At 46.3% G+C, this 12,073-nt stretch overlaps 1 protein-coding gene across 1 annotated transcript in view; it reads left to right on the top strand.

Moving 5' to 3' along the window:
- Positions 1-12,073, top strand: part of ABCC12 (ATP binding cassette subfamily C member 12) — a 59,293-nt gene that overhangs the window by 15,744 nt on the left and 31,476 nt on the right. Inside the window, 4 exon segments of the mRNA XM_049703680.1 lie at positions 3,917-4,213; positions 7,715-7,786; positions 10,159-10,178; positions 10,180-10,272. Coding sequence (XP_049559637.1) covers positions 3,917-4,213; positions 7,715-7,786; positions 10,159-10,178; positions 10,180-10,272 — 482 coding nt within the window.

Genomic DNA, 12,073 nt, shown 5'->3' on the forward strand with positions numbered 1-12,073 from the left:
AGCTTTACAAGAAATGTTAAAAGGACTGTTCTAAGCTAGAAAGAAAAGAACACAACTAGAAACATGAAAATCACAAAAGGAAAAAGTTTATCAGTAAGGGCAAATATACAGTAAAGGTAGTTAATCAACTATGTATAAAATTGGTAGGAAGGTTAAAAGACAAAAGTAGTAAAATCATCTAAATCCACAATATATAGTTAAGGGATAACAAAACAAATTGATGTAAAATATGGAAAAACAGTACTTGTGGGGGAAGAGAGTAAAAACTCAGGGTTGTTAAAATGCATTTGAAATTAGGAGATCAGCAACTTAAAATAATCGTGTATATATATGTATAGATTGCTATATATAAACCTCATGGTAACCACAAACCATACATTTATAATAGATAAACACACACACAAAAAAGAAAGGAATCCAAACATAACACTAAAGATAGTCATCAAATCACAAAGGAAGAGAGCAAAAGAAGAAAAGAACAAAAAAGAACTACAAAAACAACCCCAAGACAATTAACAAAATGACAATAACTACCCATTATTACTTTAAATGTAAATAGACTAAATGCTCCAACCAAAAGACATAGAGTGGCTGAATGGATATGAAAACAAAACTGATATACATGCTGCCTGCAAGAGACTCACTTCCGATCTAAAGACACACACAGATTGAAAGTGAGGGGATGGAAAAGGCATTCCACGCAGATGGAAATCGAAAGAAAGCTGGAGTAGCAATACTTATATCAGAAAAAATAGACTTTAAAACAAAGACTGTTACAAGAAACAAAGGCATTACGTAATGATCAAAGGATCAATCCAAGAAGAAAATATAACAATTATAAATACATATGCACTCAACATAGGACCCACTTAAATATATAAAGCCAATATTAACAGATATAGAGAAATTGACAGTAGCACAGCAAAGGAAAGCATTGGCAAAACGAAAAGACAACCTACTGAATGGGAGAAAATATTTGCAAATGATATGACTGATAAGGGGTTAATATCCAACATATATAAACAGCTCATACAACTCAACATCAAAAACCCAAACAACCCAATTAGAAATGGGCAAAAGAACTGAATAGAAATTTTTCCAAAGAGGAAATGCAGATGCCAACAGGCACATGAAAAGATGCTCAACATCGCTAATCATCAGGGAAATACAAATCAAAACCACAATGAGATATCACCTCACACCTGCCAGAATGTTTATCATCAAAAAGAACACAAATTACAAATGTCGGGGAGGATGTGGAAAAAAGAGAACCCTCGTATACTGTTGGTAGAAGGTAAATTTGTGCAGTCACTATGGAAAACAACACTGTGGAGGTTCCTCAAAAAACTAAAAATAGAACTACCATATGACCCAACAATTACTCTCTGGGGTATATATCTGAAGAAAACAGAACACTAATTTGAAAAGATACATGCACCACAATGTTCATAGCAGCATTATTTACAAAAGCCAAGACACGGAAGGAACCTAAGTGTCCATTGAGAGGTGAATGGATAAGGAAGATGGTGGTACATATACACAATAGAATATTACTCAGCCATAAAGAGAATGAAATTTTGCCATTTGTAGGAACGTGGATGGACTTGGAGGGCATTATGCTAAGTGAAATAAGTCAGACAAAGAAAGACAAACACTGAATGATATCATGTAAATGTGAAGTCTAAAAAAGTAAAGCAAAATACCCTGAATATAACAAAAAGGAAACAAACTCACAGATATAAAGAACAAACTAGTGGTTACCAGTGGGGAGAGGGAAGGGGAAGGGGCACGATAGGAACAGGGGATTAAGCGGTACAAACTGTTATGTATAAAATAAATAAGCTACAAGGATATATTGTACAGCACAGGAATATAGCCAATATTTTATAATAACTTTAAATGGAGTATAATCTATAAAAACTTTGAATCACTATGTTGTGTATGTGAGACTAATATTGTAAATCAACTATATCTCAATTTAAAAAAAGATTTACTGTATGCTTCCTATATGCAAGGCACTGTGGAAAATGCAAATATAAGGAAGAGAGTCTTTACTCTTAAGAGCCTCCAGTCTAGTACAGGACCAGGTATCCCAGTAATTGCTATATATAGTAAGGGTGAAAGTGATGTGTAGGAAGGGCAGATAAAGTGGTTTTGAAGTTGAGGCAAGGAAAGGAAAAGGAGAAGCACATTTCAGTCAAGAGAACAGTGCGTTCAGACCTCTGTGAATTGATTGGAAGATCTTATTTACTCACGTCTGAAATGTGGATGTCATTTTAAGCATCCTAGGTGCCTGTATCCCTCTTCTCCCTTACCATCCACATTGAACCAATCAAGAATCCTGTTGGGACTTCCCTGGTGGTGCAGTAGTTAAGAATCCTCCTGCCAATGCAGGGGACACGGGTTCGAGCCCTAGTCCGGGAAGATCCCACATGCCGCAGAGCAACTAAGCCCGTGCACCACAGCTACTGAGCCTGCGCTCTAGAGCCCTTGATCCACAACTTCTGAGCCAGTGTGCCACAACTACTGAAGCCCACGTGCCTAGAGCCTGTGCTCCGCAACAAGAGAAACCACTACAATGAGAAGCCTGCGCATTGCAATGAAGAGTGACCCCCACTCGACACAACTAGAGAAAGCCCGCACACAGCAACGAAGACCCAATGTGGCCAAAAATTTAAAAAAACAAAAAAAGAATGACACAAATAATAGTTAAAAAAAAAAAAGAATCCTGTTGACTCACCTCCTGATCACTGTATTCCTTCAATTTTAAGAGGCACCATTTATGAGATTGGATTGGAAGGTGCACTGTTGAGTTATTACATTTTGAACAAAACACAGACTTAACCTCATGACATTAATTGTGTAATGATATCCAATATCTTAGAGTAGAGGAACAATGCTATTTCTTGACTCCACAACCTCCACTCTGTCCCTAGTGTCATCACCTTCATTCAAGACTTCATAGTCTCTCATCTGAACTATCACAGTGACTGAAGAACCAATTGTCTTTTTCCAATGTTGTCCTTTTCAATCCTTGTCCTTCACTCTCCAGGACTGAGCCTGAGTCCTCCATCAGCACGTCCTCAGTTATGTCTCCACTTCATTTCTTATCCCCTTCCTACCTTGAGCTCTGGCCCTCGGTTATACTGAACTTCTCGTCTTATACCTCTCATCCCCCCAAACCATGCTATTGCCTATTTTTGCTCATGCTGTGCCCTCTACTAGAAAGCTCTCCTCCCCTAACCCCTCCCTCATCTTTGCCTGTACAGCACTGTACAGACTCAGCTCAGGCATCAATTACATGGGCCTCAAGGTTGTGGAGCCAAGTGTCCCATCCCTGGCAGTTACAGGGCTTTGTCCCTGTCACATTTCACTGAAATGATCTGTGCATGTTCCCATCTCCGCCTGGACTGCAGTCTCTTCAAGGACAGGAAGCACGCCTTATTACTAATATTTGCATTTCTGTCGTTTACCCCAGAATCTGGCACAGAGTAGGCACTTGGCAGGTGTTTTGTTGAACTGAGCTGAGTGGGGACTTAGGAAGAAGACACAGCAGAGACAGAACATGTGACCTTGGTTTCATAAGCATTAGTGTCAAGCAGTGAAGCCAACCACCCAAAGACTGGCAAAAGCTGGCCATCTTGGGCATAAGGGTAAATTGTAGCTGGGATCAGCATTCTCCAATGTGGGTGACCCAGATACGCCTTGTGCTTAAAAAGGCATCTGTTCTACATAGTATGAGCTAATCGACTATTTTTGCTGCAGCTTCTCCTGGGGGAGTATCTTCAGAATACCTTTCCTGGATGTCCCAGGTAGAATTCCCAAGATTATGATTTGGGGTCATTAGAAGATATACTGGGATGATTCTTGCAAATGGATGACGTCTGCCAAGTTAACTTTGTTTCTTTACTCTTAGAAAATTCTCATAGCTAAAAGCCCCCCATCTTACATCACCCAACCAGAAGAGCCAGATACGGTCTTGCTTTTAGCAAATGCCACCTTGACATGGGAGCAAGAAACCAGGGGGAAAAGTGACCTAAAGAAAGTGCAGAATCAGAAGAAGCATCTTCTTAAGAAACAGAGGCCAGAGGCACACAGTTTGAGTCCATCAGGTCAGGGAGTCACCAGTGCCCAGGAGCAACATGGCAGCCCCAAATCGGTTCTGCACAATATAAGCTTTGTGGTGAGAAAGATGGGTATGTGTTCCAAAGGTGTGGCCTCCATCCTTCTTCCTTTTGTCACGGGACGATGGCCTTCTCAAGGCTGAATATAATTCAATTTGAGCAGGAGGTCGTGGTGGGATGTCTCCATTTCTCCCCAAATTTTAAAGCTATGCAAATGAACCCTGGAGACATCTCTTCAAGCTGAGAGAATACTGTTGTCTTAGTGGTTGTATTAGTGCCGATATTCAAATTCCACAGGAGTTGAGAGCCAGTTGCAGTGTTTAATGGACAATCCATTTCAGGTGGCTAGACTCAAACTGACTAGCTTTCATAAGTCTTTTCAGATTTGTTCTTAATTTCACGTTGAAGTCCAGTAATAGATTATAATAGCTGACAGTTATGAGCAATTTCTGTTTACGAGGCACATAATTAACTCATTTAGCTACCCCAATAACCTTACGAGGTGGGTGTATAGCTGCCCCACTTTATGACTGAGGAACCAGAGACACAGCAGGTTAAATAACTCGTCCAAGTCATACAGCTCGAAAGTGGCAGAAGAGGGCTTCACACCCAGGGTGCCTGGTGCCACCACCTGCTCTTAACCACCAAGCGACACTGCTCTTGTAAAAAGCAAAATGAGTGCCACAAGCAGCTTAGGAACAGAAGCCGGCCAGATTCTGCTGACTGCCTCCCTCCCCTCGGGATTTGGGGGTGGAGTCCTTAGAGCAGCTCTGCATTTGGGGAATGTTTGACCTTCTCTTGCATGTGGTTTTCTTGCCCTGGGTACTCGTCAGCCCACAGCCCGATGGCAGTGTTGATTTTGCTGCAAAGGGCTCAGCATTAATCTTGTGCCTAATATTTTAATCTCCCGTCTTGTTGACTCACCCTTTCCCCATGTGAGCACTATAGAGGGAGAGGTTCTTATGTATTATGTGACGCTAGGCTCAGTAACTGGGGTAGAGTGATACCTCGTAGCTAACAAGGCTCTCTGCACATATTCATTGGAAATGATATTTGGTTGGCTGAGTGCAATTGAGCTTGGCTCTCAGTGAAGTCTTGCTGTGTGCAGCCCACTTTCTTTCTCATCACTCTTCCCCGCCTCTGACGTGCAGCACCCAGATTACTTCAACCATGTCTTCAGTGTTGCTCCAGAGAGGACTCAGTGAACAGCTCTCGTGTTGTAAAGAAGCCTCCTCAGCCCTTCAATCGCTTTCCTCCTTTTCAGTACGTTGGTGGCTCATGACTTGTCGTCAAGGACATGGTCAAATATTTTGTGAAATAAGGTGAAGACAAAGGGTGCAGCACAATATCTTGGGGATTAGGGCTATGCCTCTCTAGCCTGGTGGACCCGGGCTCCAGTCCCAGCCACTCGCCAGCTGCATGGCCTTAAGCATATTGTCTAACTTCTTCAAGCCAGTTTCTTTACCTGCTCCATGGGTATTTTAATAATAGTACCCACTTCACAAGGTGGATGGGAGGATGGAAAGACACATCACGCACAAATGCTAAGTCCCCACGGACGGGAGCTATTGCTGTTGCCTTTTTCCTCTAACAATCATGTCCAGCTTAAGTGCTGCCCTTAAATGTCCTAAACTCAAGGCATCTATGTTTTTCCAAATTTAGTTCTAAGATTCCATTAGACCATAGCCTCCTTGAGGTCAGGGTACGTATCTGTGAACTTGTTCACAGTCGTGTGGCCTTACACTGAGCCCAGAGCCTGGCACAGAGTAGGTTTCCAATAATGTTTCCCAAATAATCAGAAACTCAGGGGTGCAGGCCTCATGGATTTCCTGCTGAAGACAAGGATGAATCTAGAAGGCTTAGATCTGGCCACAAGTAGTGGACAGGACTCAACTAAGAGCCAAGTGTCTAGGGAAGCTGGATCCATCCGTGTCTCTTTGTCCCAAAGTCTTCACAATGCCCCGGTTCCTTGTCGTCCTTTTGGTGGAATTAAAATGGATCCGCTTCACTTACCTGCAGCGCCAGGGACAGTAAAGGCAAGGACTGCATCTACCTTGATCACTGCTTTATTGCCAGTGCCTAGTGCAGTATCTGGTGTTCAGTAAAGGCTTATCCAAGGGCTGAATGATGACAGGCAACAACGCTCTTGTGCTGGGGGTAGCAGGCAGGCGAGGGGCCCTCTGGTCTAGCTCAGGTAGGAAAGAAGCCACATTTGGCCCCGTGCTGGGCATCTTTGCTCTGAGGCATCACTGGGAGCAGGTCTCAGTGAGAATGTTCTAGATGTTCCAACTGCTGCATTGCAATATCTGCTTGAACACAAGAGTGGTCTCACCTCAGAGTCTCCACATGGACTCCTATTCTGCCAGCCATGCCCCCCCCCATAACTACACAGCTCACTCCCTTGCCCCCTCTGGGTCTTACTCAGACATCACCTGTAGCAGGTACTGTCAGTGACCCATCCATGTGGCCTGGCCATCTTCCAGCTGCCAGATCTGCATCTGTGTGCCTGAGGGCCCTCCCCACCACCCTCAGTAAGCCGAGGGAGCAGCTCTCAAACACTGACTGTTGACTGTTTAACCTGACTCCCTCAGCCATTGCGGGGACAAAGCCATGCTCAGTTTCCGCAATTCCTTGAGTTTCCCAGCGGCATTGAGCTTCATTTGCCTCCTGTGGGAGCTGACCTAAGAGCACTCCCTCGATGGGCCACCTTCCTCCTCCTGTACCATCCCCCTCCCCCCAGCGGGTGTTTTCTGCACCTCCCCAGCAAGCTACCTTCACTCAATTCCTGCTTCGGGGTCTCCTTCTGAGAGCTCAAGCTAAGAGGTCCACGTGTCCAGTAACGCTCCCCGCCCCCATCTCCTCGCTGCTTTATCTGCTCCCACGGCATGTATCTGATATACTCCATATTTTACTTATTTATCTTGTTTACTGTCTCCCCAACTAAAACATAAGCTCCGTGCGGGCAGACCCAGACTTTTGACTGTGATGTTCTCTGCTGTATTGTGCTATTGCTGGTGTTCAGAACAGCACCTGGCACAAAGCAGGCTTTAGCAATGATTTGTCAGCTGGATTGATAGATCTGCGGCTGTAGAAAAGTCCATGAAGCCAACACGCTGGAACAGCGTAACTGCTCAGTAATTTCAGACTGAGTTGTGATGGAGGAAGGATGCTCTAAGAGGACTTTTAAAAAGCACCCGGCCTCCTGTACTTGCAGGCTGTCACTGTCCCTCTGGGTTGTGCAGCCATTGACGTCCATTAGATTTACTTTCCTGGAGTCAGCACAGGACCACCCTCCTGTTCAGGGCCTGTGTGTCCCAGAGCAGAACATGGCTATTCTGCACCGGTGCTTATACATGACTTCTAGAAGCCCTCCGGGTGCTGTGCTGGGGTGTGCAGAGGAGGCTCTTAATTAAGACTGAGGCTCCTGCCTCCTATGAGGCCGTGTATCAGGGTTGGGGGGTGAGGCTGCAACTGCCACCTCACAGAGCCAGCAGTGTCCCACTGGTCCCTGCCTGGCCTGGCCAGTGCAGTTTGGTGGTGACCCTCTAAGAACTCGGAGAATGACTGTCTTTTTTCTGTTTCTCTGGTAGGGGAAGGTCTTGGGCATCTGTGGGAATGTTGGAAGTGGAAAGAGCTCCCTCCTTGTAGCTCTCCTAGGACAGGTAAGCTGTGTGCTAAGCGTTGTGACGATGGAGTGGCTCCCTGTTGGCCGCGTTTGGGGCCCTGGGCTCGGCCGCACTGGACTCTGTGCTCATAGTTAACGGTGATGCCCAGGAGGTCAATGCACTTGGCAGTTCCAGGCCCATGGCAGGTGGGGGCCGGGCCTTCCACGCACTCTCCCCAGTTTGCCTCCTGAAGACATGAGTTAAGCAGCGATAGCTTCCTTGCCTGGAGCTCCATCTTGGTCAAAGGAAGCAATGGGTCATTAAATCCATGGTTTTCTCATGACATTCTTGGCCTGTGCCAAATAGAAAGGCCGGCCAGGCAGCTTGGCGGGGAAAATCCCAGGAACCTGCGACTCTCAGTGACTTTAGATCCATCTCCATTTCCCCAGCGTCTGCCCTGAGCAGCTGTTCCTCAATGGAGGAGGGGCTGAATGAATGTGTGAACCAAAGTACACCTCATGGTAGCAAGGGAGGGCGGGTGCACTCTCCTCCTTTGTCTGCTGCTTCTAGCTGCTTGACCCCAGGGAAATGGCCAAGCCACATCCACAGTAAATGAATAGTTCACAGTTGCCAAGGCTTCTCATTCCAAATGAATGAGAAACTTTCTGGGGAAAGAAATTAAGTTCTCTTTCTCTCCACTCTGTGTTCCTAAAGGGAAGGTTGGACACCTGGGATTGCCTTTGCCTGCCATAGAGACAGGGGGATGCTAGGCTCAGAAGAGCCCCTCCAGACCAGGGTGACTCATTCTGGCCTCAGCTGACTCATTTGTAGAAAGAGTGACAACTCCTTCCCTGCTTGAAGGCGGAGGCAGGGGTTGAGTTAGGTGAGCTGTGGCGGTTCCTCAGGCTCCGGGATTCAGCGTGAGTGCCTTTGATAACCCTAGAGTCGGTAGGGGCATTACAGGTGACCCAGCCCAATTCTCCACCTAATAACATGAGTCCTTTCCACTGAATCCTATAAGAGATGAGTCAACCTCTGCTCAGATGCCTCCAGTGATGGGGAACTCATTATCTCTTTAGAGAGATTTGAGGTATATGGGAGTGAAATTTGCCTCATTTTAACTTCTACCCTATGGTCTGCTCCTGTGGAATGTCCCAGAGAAAACAGAATCCATCTCCCATGTGACAGTGGTGGGATCAGGCCCCTCACGTGGTCACTTGGGAGGCCCCTCACATGGTCACTGGGTTAAATGAGTGGGCTCTGGACGGCATGGTTTCACCAGCTATCTCAGTTTCATGAGCATGGATAAGTCACTTAACCTCTCTGAGCCCTGGTTGGCTCATCTGTAAAATGGGGCTAAGGATGTTGTGATGAAGACTAAATGAGATAACTGATATAATAGTAGTTACAGGACAATTCCCAGCGCCAGCCACAGTGATTAGCATTTTATATGTACTTAACACAGTGCCTGGCATACACCCTATTCATTTTAGCTATTATTATTATAGTTGTTGTTGTTATTGTTATTATCATTCTCTCTTCTCCAAGTCTAATGTTCTCTATCCCTTAGACCATTCCTGAGGAGGAATGGGGTCACATCCCTCAGCCACCTTGGCTATCGTCCTTGGCTGTGCCCAACACACTGCCGCTGGCCCATGAGCACCAGTCCTGAGCACCACGGCCTGCCTCATACACCCTTTCCTGACAGCTACAAGCTGTCACCACCACTAGCCTCTCCCGTTATCTGCTGAGGCTCACCATGGAGGGCCATCTTAAATGAACGTGGGTACTCAGGGTCACAGGCCGGAGCCCATGCATGTTTCTTAATTGGATTCCTCATTGTTTTGAAAGTTCAGAAGTTCTACATGAAACTAGACTTTGCAACTCCTCTTTAAAAATTAGAAACTCGCCACAGCAGGCTTGCATCCTTGCTTGGCACCAACTGTGCAATGGAGTCAAGGTTGCTTCCTTAGGATGGGGCATGCCAGGGCCACCATCCACAGCAGTGCAGGCTGTGCCCTCTCCCTGGGGGCCTGACTGAGGAGGGTGGGGTCTAGCCAGTGCACCTGGGGGAAGAGGGAGCCTTTGTGGTGGGTCTGCTCAGAAAGCATCTCATCCTAGCTACACAAAGGTGCACATGTGCCAGCAGCAGCCTTGCAGCCTGTGCTCTCCAGAGCACAGGGCTCACCTCTGCCCCTTCTGGAACATGCCCACCTGGGCTCTCGCAGATGTTTGACTTTGAGACCCTTGGTCGGCACAGCCGGGCTTTGCAGTGTGTGGCAAGACAGCTTGTCACCCTCTTGCACCTTCCAAATTAATGCTCATACATTAAGTGGGTGGCGAGTGTGCAACAGGCCCCACCCCCACCCCCGCCGAGGAGAAGGTGGCGAGGCCTGGCTCCTGAAGGTTCTCTGGTGTTGTTGCTCCAGATGCAGTTACAGCAAGGAATCTGGGACTCTGGCCTACGTTTCCCAGCAAGCATGGATCTTTCAGGGAAATGGGAGAGAAAACATATTATTTGGAGAAAAGTATGATCACCAAAGGTAATATTAACTTTGAAAGCATGAGGCATTTTAGTATTTGGTATAATCTGCTACAGATGCTGATGCCATTGGTAATGATTGCTAACTGGGTTTCTTTAACGAGTTCTGATTAAACATTTGTCAGATCCAAATGGATGTTGCTTTTTCTCTTCCTGATCCAAGAGTTCTGGAGAGGTGCCTTCTGCAGACCTTTTTCTCTTCCTGATCCAAGAGTTCAAGAGAGGTGCCTTCTGCAGACCTGTGATCACGCTCTCAGAAACGTACGGAATCGCCACTCAATCCCAGTGCAGAGTAGCATATGTTCTGAGGTTCTCTGTAACAGTGCATATGGTGTCTGACTGGAGGAAGAGGAATCTGGCAAGTTTGCTTTAGGCCAAGTAACAAGAACTTTCCTTGAAATTGAGTGCAGCAGGTATGCAATTAGTCAGCCCTGAAACTATTAATTGACACCAGTTTTCAGGATATATCACTGCTGATGTCCCCAAAACGACCTAATGGAATGAAAACAAAGTTCAAGTCATAATTTTTGAATTCACTTTGGACCATTATATTTAAGCTCTGGAAATAGCTTCCTAAGGTTCTTTGCCGAGTTTGGTGTGCTGCCATGTACATTCTCTCATTAGAGCCCCATAATCACCCATTTAAGGGAGGTCCTGGCATCATATCCCCATTTTACAGATGAAGAGGTTGAGGCCCAGAGAGGAGAGCTGACCTGCCAAAGGTCAAAGCTATTAAATGTCAGAGGAACTGCAGGCCAGCATCATTTGTTCCCACTGGAACTGCCTGACAGCCCCCTCAAGTGCCACGATGCTGAAGGAAAGACAAATGGGGTTGGTTTTACAAATCTGGCTGTCAGCTCTTTAACTGTGGTCTGGACTTTCACATCTTATTGCCTGAACCCACAAACTCTATCCTTACTGACACCATCGGCCAGCATGTGGGTTCTCAGCAAGAGATCTGTTACTTCCCCTCCTTTTTCCTGGCCACGACATCCTGTCATCAAGAGGCTCAGTCAGGGAGTCCTTGGCACCAGCCGAACTGCTCTGCTCAGCATCTCCTGGACTGCCTTTGCCTGTGCCTCCTCCCAGCCCCGCCTGGAATGGCTTCTCTTTCGCCAGAAGCAGACTAGAGGGAGGGATTCCTGTCTTTTATTATTAGGACACCAGAGAGCAAATATTTACCAAATACCTGCAAGACACAGGACTATGCAGGACCATGTGGGCCAGCAGGGTGGCTCAGGTGTAACTTTGACCTTGAGGTGCTCAAGTCTGTAAAGGGTTGTAGGAGATGCATAATGGGCCAAGGAGGAACGTGCCAAGGGCAGGAGACTGTGGTGGACTGTTCAGAGGCAGCGGAGATCACAAGAGGGAAGAGAGGGTGGCGCTTGAATTGGGCTTGAAGGATGGACTGAGCGCCTTCCTATGTGGCATCTCTAGCAGGGGTTCTCCTCCTGGGGTGGATATTGAGACTCTCAGGACCACAGGAAGCAGGAGGGTGGGAGGAAGTTTAAGATGGGGGTGGAGCTGGCAAGAAGATGAAGATGGGCTGAGCAGTCTGAATCTCACAGTCAAAGATTGGCAAGGTGATAACATTCATTATAACTACCGCTGATGGAAAACTTGCGCACGACAGCATGCTCTTGGCTGTGTTCCCACTTCTCACAACCCAATGAGAGTTAGTAGCCTATTGTGTAGAGTAGAGAGTGAGGATCAGGGAGGTACAGTCATTTGTTCAAGGTTACCCAGATGGATTCAAGCCCAGGTTGTTCTGATTCCAAAGCTGCTGGCTTAACCACCAGGCA

This window comes from Orcinus orca, chromosome 20, assembly GCF_937001465.1.
Source record: "Orcinus orca chromosome 20, mOrcOrc1.1, whole genome shotgun sequence".
Classification (NCBI taxonomy): domain Eukaryota; kingdom Metazoa; phylum Chordata; class Mammalia; order Artiodactyla; family Delphinidae; genus Orcinus; species Orcinus orca.